Genomic DNA, 12,821 nt, shown 5'->3' with positions numbered 1-12,821 from the left:
AAATTCTTCAGCTGAAAAATGAAATAGACCAGGACTTGCTGCTCTATCCATCAATTAATAATAAAGATTCCTGGCCAAGCGAGGTGGCTCACGCCTGTAATCTCAGCACTTTGGGAGGCTGAGGTAGGTGAGTCATGATGTCAGGAGTTCAAGACCAGCCTGGCCAACATGGGGAAAATTCACCTCTACTAAAAATACAAAAAATTAGCTGGGCGTAGTGGCAGGTTCCTCTAATCCCAGCTACTCAGGAGGCTGAGGCAGGAGAATCACTTGAACCCAGGAGGTGGAGGTTGCATTTAGCCGAGATCATACCACTGCATTCCAGCCCAGGTGACAGAGTGAGACTCTGTCTCAAAAAAGTAAATAAAAAAAAATAATACTATAGGCTTCTAAACTGGAAAGTATATGGCTGCACTACAGATGGGCAATAACCCAATCTCATTTTCGAATAAGCTTTTCTAAAATCAAAATTAAGAAATTTGGATAAAATATTTGCTTTTTAGCTACTGCTTTCAGTTTTCATATTGAATGGAAATCATGTAGCTGTGTTTATATAGAACAGTAGGATGAAGTTAATAAGGACAAATGAGGAGCTCAGATCTAGTGTTTTAAAATATAGTATTTTTTGGAGAAGTATAGGAAATACAGTTGGAAGTTAGCTGTATTAATTTCCTATTGCTGCTGTAATGTGTTACTGTAAACCACAAATGTATTATCTTAGAAATAGGTGCTTAGAAATCACAAATGTATTATCTTACCATTCCATAGGTTAGAAGTCTGAAATAGGTCCTACTGGGCTAAAAATCAAGATGTGGGCAGGGCTACATTTCTTGTTACAGGTTCCTAGGGGAGAATCCTTTTCCTTGCCCTTTCTATCTTCTAGAGGCATTTTCTTAGCTTGAGGTTCCCTTCCTCCGTCTTCAAAGCCAGCATCAGCAGTCCCCAAACTCTACCAGTTTGTGTTTTACTGATGCTGTGCAGTCTGTACTTTTCCATTGGTTACCCACTGTTCATTCTTGGTTATTTCTTGGTCATTAGGACCTTCTCACACTTGGTGAGCCTGTGTTTCAGGCACGTTTTCTTGGGCTTTAGAACTAAGAGCTTGTACTTCTTGCCCTTGTAGACCATCCTGTGGTTCTCTTTGAGTCTGGTTAATGACAGTGAGAACAAGGGGGGTGGATTATGAACTCTGTACCACCTGTCGTGCTATCAATGTGCAGCTGGGAGAGTTCTACCTTTAGGTGGTCCAGCTGTCTCAGCAGCTCTTCCTTCTTGCCATGAAGGTCCTGAGGCTTGATCTTGGCCATGGCTTCACATGCAGCTGCCAGCTGCCATCTGCTCTAATGACCTCTCTACTTGTAATTGTATTAGGTCCAATCAGACAAACCAGGACAATCTCCATATTTTAAGGTTGGATGATTAGCAACCTTCATCCTATCTGCTACTTTACTTTCTCTTTGTCATGTAGCATGACCTTTCCACAGGTTCCAGGGATTAAGTATGGGCATTTTTGATATTATTCTGCCTACTACACACTCCCTTAGTTGGAATGGTAGGAAAGGACTGGATGTGCAGGAAAATAGTGAAGAGAAGTAGAAACTTAGAAATTAACAGCCTCTAGCTGGAGTGAAAGGTATATTCCCTCATTGAACAACCCTAAAGACTTAAAGATCATGTCTGAGGCAACTTGCATCTGTACTTTGACAATCCCCCTTCCCCCAGGAAAGCCAGTCTTAAGGAAGGGTAAGGATGCCAAATTTGGAATCAGAAAAGCTGAGCGCTAGGTCTGGCTCTTCTACTTGTCTATATCCTTCAGCAATTCACTTAAGTTTTGCTGAACCACAGTCTACTCACTTTGAATAAAGGGAGTTGAACTAAATTATTTCTTGGGCACCCTCCAGTTGTAATGCTGCTATCGTTCTAGATGAAGTAGACAGTATTTCTATGAACTCAAGGTGAGTGGGCTCTCAGCTCAATGGGTGTCTAAGCACCAATAGGTTTCCCAAAGGAAAAATTGATCCTTCCTTGATTTTTTATTAATCTTATTATTTGATCCTCTTCCTAACAGAAGAAAACAAGGAGAAAGAAATAGCTCTTGCCTGTCCAACAATCCCTCACCCCAGATCAGAATTAGATAGTAAGCAAATGGGATATATTATATTATCAATGTAAAATATACCCCAGTTTATACCCTAGGTATGAGATGTTCCTATAATCTTTGAAAGAATATGACTCAGGAGGCAGGTTTTCTTCATTTGTTTATTGTAGCATAGTTGGGTTATAGTCTTGCAATAAATACATCCAAGAGTGCAAGGATTGCTTCAATTTTGTTCTAGAGCATGGGTGGGTCTAGGTGGCTTTAATAGGCAGAATTCTAAGACAGCTGCCAAGATTCACACCTTCCAGTAGATATATCATGATAGTCTCCTCCCCTTGAGTGTGCAAGTAGATTTTGTAATATGATGGTATATTAGTCTGTTCTCACACTGCTAATAAAGACATACCCAAGACTGAGTAATTCATGAAGGAAAGAGGTTTGACCCACAATTCCTCATGGCTGGGGAGACCTCACAATCATGGCAAAAGGCAGGGAGGAATAAAGTCATATCTTACATGGTGGCAGGCAAGAGCCGGTGTGTGCAGCAGAACTCCCCTTTATAAAGCTATCAGATCCCATAAGATTTATTCACAATCATGAGAATAGCACAGGAAAAATCCACCCCATGATTCAATGATCTTCCACCAGGTCCCTCCCATGACACGTGGAAAATATGGGACCTACAGTTCAAGATAAGATTTGGGTGGGGACACAGCCAAATCGTATCAGATGAAATAGGTGGTCCCATGACTAGATTATGTTCAATTGCCTTATGGCACAATTGCCTTTAAGAAAAGGAGATTATCTTTGGTGGGCCTGGCCTAATCAGGTGAGCCCTTAAAAGGAACTTGTCTCTTCCTGAAGAGATTTGAGGTATGGGAGTGACTCAACCCAACAGAGATTCTCCATTGATAGATATAAAGATGGAGCAAGCCATGGAAAATAGCAACTAGTATCAGAAAGCCAGCAAAAAAACAAGGATTTCAGTCCTCCAACTATAAACATATGAATTCTATCAATAACCTGAATGAGTTTGGAAGTGGGTCCTTATCCAAAGCCTTCAGGTGAGAATTCAGCCTGACTGATACCTTAAGCATCACACCCTGAGCAGAGAACCCAATTGAGCTGTGCTGGACTTCTGATCTACTGAACTGAGAGCTAAACAGTGAGTGTTGTTTTGAGCCTTTACATGTACGGGAATTTGTTATGCAGCAACAGCAAACAAATAAATGAAAACAATGCTATTCCAGTTAAACGTGGCTTAGGAATTTTCAAAAAGAAGTATTTTCCTTGGGCCTCCTTTCTTCTTGCCTTTCTCCAAAGCCCTAATCTTTTTCCCCACTGTGAAGTTATTTCATCAAATACAACTAGAAAATGCCATTTTGTCAGATTAAAATATTCTCTCACGTCACATCACTTATCTTCTCCCCAACCTCTATAGTTGATTTGAGATGCCAGAGATGCCCAAATCTTGGCTATATTTATATACATGTTTTAGGGCTGGAGATTTGAACTAGAAAACACAGATTTCAAGAATTAAAGCAAAGAATCTGTTTATTTTGAACGAACTCAGATATGTTTCATTTGTTACATCTGGTACTCTTGAAACACGGTAACCTTGACATAATGGTTGAAGAAGGAGAAGCAATGTAAGCATAAATGGCTGAACATTTTAATATCTTTTATTAATAAACATTACTAGAATGCCATGCATTTGAATCCATGATTTTTCTGAGGAAAACCTGCATTTTATCATCTGCTTCCTGATATTGCAGCTGGATCTTATTACAAGGGTAGGATGCACCATGGGAAGCATGCCTAAACTTTTTAAACTACAAAAGGAAAGCTGATCTTCATTAATTAGATGTCTAGATTATGCAGACTGACCACTGTATTATTATCTATAACATGGTGAAAAACATTATTATATGGCTTGTTGAGAGCTCCACCTAGGTAATTTAGCTAAGCATTTGCTAAGATATTTTATTAACCACAAAGGCAGGATTTGGTGTCAGGTCAAAAAATCAGATCAAACTGTGACTTTGCGGTTGATGGTTCAGAGAATGCTCTACAACAAAGGGAATTGGGAACGCAGTATGATGTCTTTCTAACATTTAATTCAGGAAAAATGTCATCTCCAGCACAGCTTAACATAGTGCTACTACATAATGCAAGATAAGTGAAAATATTAACAAGTCAGTCATTCATAACTAAGACTCTCCACATAAAACTCTTCTCTGTCTTTGTGAAAACCATGGAACTGGATTAAAAGAGAGGCCACCTAATTTTAGATTTAAGCAAATGTGAACAATGGGTTTGAGAATGAAGGGTAAGTCGGTGGATCACAAACCCTCACCTGAATAATGATTAGCTCTTTAAATAAAAAGAAAGAACTCAAGAAAAAAAGATTTAAAAGACATAATCTAGAAGAACTGCAAATTATGGGAAACCAGGTAAATCATGACTTAGCTTTTACCAACTTTATCCAAAAGTCTTCCCAGGTGACTAGAGTCAGTGCTAAAGAAAAGGTATTACAAAGCTATTATATTAAGTAATTCTAATTTTGTCTGCTTCAACTTCTTATACCTGTGTCTTTGTCATGTATGTAATTATGCTAAGGGAAAACACCCTAAGCTCAAATAAAATACAAGATTTCACTTTATGCCCACACGGACCTTGTCAAGTAGCCAATGACTTGCCCTTTCATTGTGAGTGACTAATATCAATGCTGGCTCTAAAGAAAGACACTTTTCATAATCGCCCAACAATCTGCTAAGTGAAAACATGTGGATAGGCTTAGGGAAAGCCTGTCAGGGGTCTTGGCGGAATGGAAAACAGGTGCTCTCATTCTGTGCCACGTAATACCCCATTTACCCCCAAGTCCAAAGGTTATAGGACTAATAGCTGCCTTGTGGTGATCAGGGAAAGCCAAGACACTGGCCCTGGTGAAACATCTGGGACATATTTTACATACTTCGAACATATGCTTCAGGTTCAATTAAAGTGAGGCTTTGGCACATTTATTAATCTTTTTTACTTTTATCCTATAAGAGGACCCACTGACCTGACCTTACTATTATACCATATGAGAAAACAGAAATAATGAGAGCTAGAGGTCAGTACCTGCTCGTATGGCAAAGAACACATTGGTTTTCTCATGAAATTCCATTACCCATGACTCTATACACAAACTTTAAATACAGGAACCAACGAATTTTTTAAAGTAGGAAATTACCCTTCTCCCACTCAGACACACCGATAGCCAAGACTGAACATTTACCACTGTGAGAGCCAGTCGAGATGGAAGATGGTAAATGGAACCTTGCAGCATCCTTTCATATTTCCATTTCTAATAGGAAAAACTGTATTTCAAGACGTCCACTCTAAGATTCTTCCCTCCATTATGCAAGCACTTAAAAGACTATTGTAAATTATTGCATTTGAGATTTTATTCAGATACAGTTTTTATGCTATCAATTGCATGATGAGTAAAAAAGAAAAACCTCCTTTTTGTCACTCAAATAAAAGGGCTGGATTTATGAAAATCAGCTCATAATCCTTTCACATGGAAAATACACAGCTTGTCGGCATCCTGTATAGAAGAATACTGTAATTTAGGCACTCACTTTCAATCAACTTTGGTAACTAGATCTGAAAATGTGTTAGAAGCAAGGTGTCAATTTCCGACTACCAAACACTAGATTACAATAGATGTTACTCCAGAGATTTGGTGTTGTTTCCCCCCGGCATGTTCCACTTGACATCTATGTTTTGGTGAGCTGGTTAACCAGGTGTGTCTATTTCCCATACCTAACATCCTCTCCATTAAAAATGGCCATAAAAAGGGGAGAGATTAGAAGTACAGAATATCAACAAACTGGCTAAAAATATATAGGTTGACTTCAAGCAGGACATTAAGTACTAGACTTCACTAAGGTTTCCATTTATTAACATTTCTGGGGAAACGCCTGCTGCTGGTCTGGATCTTTATGGTGGCTTTAATAATAAAGCAGCAACAAGCAAGAGAAAATGGCCATAAATGGATGGCAGCTCAGTGTTTATCAGCAGAGAAATGATGATTCAGAGCTGGCATGTTGAGTTAAAATACAAGCTCTCTACAGCTCTACAACTGACCTTAGCAATAAATCATATCATTTATTGCCAGAAGTGTATGCTCATGTTATTTAACATTAAAAACAAGCACATATGTGTTTTTGCAGGAAGGAGATTTTGTTAATGTTTGATGATGTTGCTAATGACTAAATGATATACAGAAGAAAAATTTCACATAAAAGCGCTGTCGATTTAAAAATGTTTGAAATAGCATTCGAAGGGAGAAAGTCTCTCTCTCTCTCTCTCTCTCTCTGTGTGTGTGTGTGTGTGCATGTGTATGTGATGTGTTTGTTTTCCTTCAAGCACTGAATATAAGGGAAAAAAATCATGTGGAGAGTTAACCACTGAATTTTTTGGTGACATTTCTAATGCATGCTTCCAATATACAAATTATTTTATTTTTGGAGACACAGCCTTTGGTGGCTCACAAATTATTACACTGGGATATAACTGTACCTCTCTATTGGAATCAAAGGTCAAGAGCATAAATTAAAATATACTGTTTTCCTCCTTTCTTCAAAAAAAAATTTCACTGCTTTACTATAACGCAAGTCAGATTCTGGTGAAGGTCAAAAATCTGGTTTTACATGTCAAACAATGTGGAAATAACTAACAATTTTTCTCTCCCCTGCCTCCCAATGTCACCCAAGGACTTTTTAGATTTTAGGTCTGGAAATTTAACAGCATCACTATCCTCCTTGCCATAGAAAGCAGCAGTTGCAACATGAGCCACTGCTGCAGTGGTGCAAGGTCATTCTAATTCCTACCTCCAGTTGTCCCCTCTCCCTAGGGGACAACCAATCCAAGCAGTCCCGGAAACTGGCTGTTATTTACTGTGGTCACCATCCCCAAACCAACCAGCGATTGAATATAAGCCTCTCTGAATGGGCTTTCCTGATGCAGAAACCACGGGGACATTCCAACCCTAGGCAAAGGCAGTGCTCACTGGGGTTATTTAAATGTCCTCTGGAGCACTCTGCACATTCATGTCCTTTTGCTGAGCAATTGTTCAAAAATTACAGATGACAATAACCATGTTCAACTCATGCAGGCTGATATTTTTTCACTCTCCTCTTCCCCCAAAGCAAAGCCCGATTTGTAATACTCAAGATAGGACAAATTTTTGCCCTTCAAAAACAGTCGTCACTGCTGTTATCTTCACGAGAGCTATCAAGTTCCAGACAAGCTGAATTATTATTTTTTTGTTCCTGGCAGAAAAATATTTGACCCAGCTCTGGACAAAAGCGAAGAGGATTTATAGCCTTCTCTCCCTCTTTGCAACATGCAGTGGCATTGTTAGGATGATAAACAGCACTGTCCAATTTTCTGGACTCAAACACTTCAACTCCTTTTTTAACTGTCTGTGAAAACAGTGTCATGTCTACATTTCCCCATCCCCAGGTACCCAAGTGCTGGGAAAGATAATTACCTTGTCATCTTTGTCATCTTCTTCTTCCTCGTCCTCTAGCATGTCCTCCACTACCTGCAGACAGAAACAGAAGTCGTATTTTGTGCCCTTAAAGGAGAGAATTTTGTTCTGTCATTTTGAACCTTTTGGAAATGAAAACTTTATTAACATTTGAAACAGGCACATTGTGAGAGAATATTTGATCTAGAGATAGTTATTAGGAAAATGCTCTGCCTTTAGTTGGTTAAAACCAGGGAACCGAATCGCAGTTAGGGAAACCAGATTTATGTGAAATGTTTTGTGACAACTTAAAGAATTTGAAATATGCATAAGGTAAACCAACATTAATTTGGGGGATGCTTTAAATCAGGAAATTTCCCTTCTACCAATTCTGCTGTCTGTATTAATCAGGCACTTTAAATTTAGAACTAGATAACTAAGCATGAAACAGCTCTGCTATTGCTAATTTACTTTTCACCAAACTCTAAGATTAAAAAACCATGTCTGTTAATTGATTCATGCTGGTGGTCTATGGCATAAAACTAACAATATATTTTATGGCTCAAATTTTAATTCCTATGTATGAATGTCAAATCTTGCCTCTCTTACTTTTTGATCTTGTGGACTACCCAAAACTCTCATTTTAATTCTCTGTGATTGTACATAAGAATTATGAGAATGTATCCTGTTAAATGAAAATTAAAAATAATCTATAATTATATAAGTATAGTGTGTGTATAACCCATGTAGGTGGATATGCACACATGTATTTTTTAATGGCTATTTAGCCTACCTCAGCAGACTGGAATAACTTTTGCCAAAAGATTTGCCAAATAACTTCCCTTTGCCTTGATCAACATATAACTGTAGGCATTCAGAATGGGACTTCACTCCATTTCTGACTTTTTAAAATGGTTTTACACACTTCACAAACATACACATATGCACTCCATGGAAGCTTATAATTTAAGAAACCTTGGAAGAAGTGTTATTATTCAGGTAAGACCCAACTTATTGTGCTTATGACATTTGATATAATTTTTAAATTTCTGTGGTATTTTTTTTCTAATCCTGTATCTCTGAATAGACTCAACAGAATCATGGTGATCAAATATTTTAAAACTTTTCTCCCAAAGCTCATAACTTTAGAGGACAGAGACATCTAGCCCTCCTTTCCTGTGGGTTTTTTTTCCCCTGATACAAACAGGAACATTCTGTGAGTGAACACTTTAATATCCAAGATTTACTATGAAAAGTTACATAAACTGAGTTAACATATCAGAATTCTATTATTCCTAATAATTTTTCTCAATTATTCTAAAAGCATTAACTGATTTAACAGCATTACCCAAGCACAAATCTCTAGGTCTCATGAATGAATATATAATGAAAGCCTCTGACAACCTGTGAGACTGTTCCTCACTTAACGTCATGCTTTAAATTTTCTGTTAAATGATAGGATTTTGAGGTCTTTCATTTGGACATTCAGCATTTCAAAAGAACCACAGTAGCGCAATATGCAGTTTTGTGTATCTGACGGGAGCTTCACTGACTTCGGAGACATAGAAAGCAATGAAGCTTCAACAAGAAAGATGGACTTCTGAGAGTCTCTCTAACTATATTCAGCTAGTCCATAGCATGTATTATAAACCCCTTTGTCCAAGGCACATGGTGCTAGGTGATATGGGAATACACAGATTACCCACAAATACTTCCTCTTTACTCCTATCAGCCCTCAAATGGCTTATAATCCAGTAAAATTTAAACAGGGTTGATCACATAAACTTTCATGTTAACTTTAATTTCCTCACATTTAAAGTACTCACATCACAAATATACAGACAATAATGACAATATATATTTGAAGTGATATATGCCAGGCTATTCCAAATTGGGCTATTTGTGAGGGATGTTTAAGATGGAATAGAAGCTACATTGGTACATTGCATTGCGTCAGAAGAATTCACCTAACCCTTGTTAGATTTTCTTAAATGATGATTATTTTGTACCTCTAATGAAATTATCTCTTAAATTTTGATTTAAATGAAGTAATGTTTTTTGCTGAAATTACCCATGCAGATTCATATCAAATATATCACAGAAAATGAAATGAATACTATTCTTTCATTCCTATGAATAAACTGAATATTACAGCTTTTTATAATTAAGACTGTATAAAATATGCCTCCTCTCTGCAATACTTACTACCATACTTCAAGTGCTATGAAGGCAGAATGGTAGCGGGCTGTGCCTAGAAGATTGTCAGGAACATAATAGGTGTTCAAGAAATATTTGTTGATTGAGTGAATATGTGAATGAATCATCTATTCTTCATATCGTTGAACACACTTTTGGGTAAGCTGCCTATCATTTATCCCACAGAACTGACTTATTCACCTGGAAGGACTTATATCTAAGCAATGATGCAGATTTATAAAAGAAAATATTCAAAGTGCTTTCAAACATTTGCCTGGAAATAGAACCCATGAATATTTAACCATTAAGGTTGGAGGACCTTCACTATCTTCAAATTAATTTTCAAAAATTCAAAATAAGATTAAGCCATAAACAAGCCAGAAGCTTAATTTACACATTTTGCAAATCAGCTGTGGATCTTATGTTCAAGTATGACTCAAAGAGGTCTACAGAATCAGGCTCTTCATTTGCAAAACCCAAACTGTTCTTAGCCTGCACAAGTGGGTAATTGGCTACGCACAATTGCTCCACGAATGTGCAGCCAGAACCACCCAATACAACCATTTGCTTTTACATTTGGCAGAAAAGTGTTGTGTTAGCGAGAGGCCTTTTTGCCGTGTTTTAGCGCTCTAGTGAGGGCTCTTCCCCTCCTCCAGTGCCTTTTTAAAGTTACACCATAAACATCTACAAGTGAGGATTTATAATACAGATGGTTTCCTACTGATGCCTTTAAGCTGCTTCAGAACATAACCCACTATTACATTTTTGCTCAGGTGAAGCTGAAGGTGCCTTAAAAATGGAGATGATAATAGCACCTATCTCACAGTGTTGATTAAGGATCCAATAAGATAATGCATAGAAGTGCTTAATACAGTGCCTGTATCAAAGTAGGTACTCAAAAATGTTAGCTATTAATAAACATAAAGTAACATAACTTAATATTTTAAACATTAATTTTTGGAAGTTAAATACTATATTTTTTCCTGGACAAAATATTCTGTACTCTTAATGACACAAAATTATGATTCATGTTTTCACTGGCCCTAAGAAACACAGAGGGGGTACAGGTAGAAGTGTGGATAAAGATTCCAAATTAAAATGATGATGCTTTCACAACTAATTTTCAGGCTTTAATGGTCCAGTGAAATGGATGGCTTTGAGGACAAGAGTGTCTGAGAAGCTGAGCTGTGCTTTAAGACATGAGCTCTAGCCAAATGCAATGAACATCGAAACTGCAAACTGAGCTTTTAAAAACAAACTGTATATATCACTGAAGTGCATTTAATGACTGCACAAAATTGCAACCCTTCCCAGAGAAATCAAATAACACCTGCTATTTAGGACGAGAGTGCTGGAGTTTAACACTTAACTAAGGAAAACAAAAGAAAGGAGTCCTGCTATCAAATTCTAGCTCTTTCCTCTTCGAATAAGGCCAAATAAGCACTACACAGTTTTGTTTTCAAGTATACAAAGTCCACTTGCCAAAATGCTTGTCAGCAATAATTTAATAACATAGACTATACACAGGATTTCCTTGAAAAGGAATAAATGAAGAGTGACGAAAAATGTATGTAGTAGAAAAGATACATTTATGAAGTTCGTTTTCTTCTCTTTTTTCTTAAGGGGGAATATCTCAGATCAGCTCTAGAATTCTCTTTCCAAATTATGCTTTCTGATACCTTGCTTGAAAGCAAGTAGTATTAATCAAACAAAGGAAGGGCACTAGGGAAATCAGAAAGATGTAATGCAAGCAGTTAAAAGTGACATGACCTTCTGTAATGTCGCTCGTCACAGACTTATATGCCACACACTGGAGGAAGGTCTTGAAAGAAACGGATTCTTGGTACTATTCCTTGAATGTAATACTAATAAAGATGACATTTAAAAAAACACACATAGACAGCCCCAAATGCAGCATGCCAGCTACATTGCAGCCAGAGAATAAGTAGATAACATTATTTTTAAAAGCATATTTCTTCCTCCATATTCAATATTTGCTGAACATTTGTCATTAAAATAAAATAAAACGTGGTTATACATTTAAAATATACATTTCCAAAATGAAACAGCATTGGATCTATAGACCATATATTTTACATAATTGTCGAGGAGCTCTTGTACTATTACAAGACTTTTAATTGCAATCCAACAAAAAACAACACAACACTTTTTGGTTTGCAAGGAAAATGTTATTTGACTGAAAATGTTAATAGTGATGTTGATAATCTGAATAAAAACGTGACATGCTTGGTATTATTCTACCAGAACAAAAATATATAAGGGAGGTGACCAGAAGGATGCAGTAACAAGAAGACCAATAATGAATGGATGAGGAAAAGTAGGTTCAGGTAAACTTCATTACCAAAATCATATGGGACAGTGGGTACTACTTATTGCTTTTAAACACCAATTTAAGGTGCATGTTGAAAACTAGTATGACAAGAGGGGGTTAAAAAGGCCCATGAATTATTTTAAAAACACTTCATATTATACTTTTCCCATGAGTAAATTCTTCCACTTATTTAAATCCCTTCAAACAAAAAGGAACCGAAAGAATCTTGGTTATGTTAACCTTGGAAGGATTGAGTACCCTGCAGCCAAAATCTTTCGAAAGCCAATGCCGATACAAACCAGTTTCTTTTGTGTGTTTACTTCTTTTCCTTGGAAATAGTCTTTGAATTAAATGGATGTTTTGCTATGTTTAAAATGAGTAGTTGCACAACTCAAATTGCTTTACTCAAATATGGTCTCTAAAAATGCAACACATTTACACATTTAAAGAAGAAATCACTGCTGTCCAGATGTGCAACCATGACGTTAAAATATTAAAGAAAACCGACACAAAAGAAGTTTCATATTTAGTTTCATATTCATAGACCATCCAAACTTGTACAGATGCTTATATTTGGATACATTACAAACTAAATGCCTATTTCTACCCTAGAGATATGAAAGAATTTGGGGAGAGTAGTATTCTTCAACATGGTCTGGAGTTCATTTATATCA

The 12,821-nt window shown here is 37.0% G+C and overlaps 1 protein-coding gene across 19 annotated transcripts in view; it reads right to left on the bottom strand.

The window, feature by feature from the left end:
- Positions 1–12,821, bottom strand: part of MCTP1 (multiple C2 and transmembrane domain containing 1) — a 595,528-nt gene that overhangs the window by 70,549 nt on the left and 512,158 nt on the right. For all 19 annotated transcript variants that reach the window (XR_008479839.2, XR_013532231.1, XR_013532232.1 and 16 more), the window contains one exon: positions 7,641–7,694. Coding sequence is in view for 14 of the 19 variants with exons in the window: in XM_054252591.2 (XP_054108566.1) it covers positions 7,641–7,694 (54 nt within the window). In the remaining 5 variants the exon portion in view is untranslated. The remainder of the gene's footprint in view (positions 1–7,640; positions 7,695–12,821) is intronic.

Source organism: Callithrix jacchus, chromosome 2 (genome assembly GCF_049354715.1).
Source record: "Callithrix jacchus isolate 240 chromosome 2, calJac240_pri, whole genome shotgun sequence".
Taxonomy (NCBI): domain Eukaryota; kingdom Metazoa; phylum Chordata; class Mammalia; order Primates; family Cebidae; genus Callithrix; species Callithrix jacchus.
This window is presented reverse-complemented; position numbering and strand designations above follow the sequence as displayed.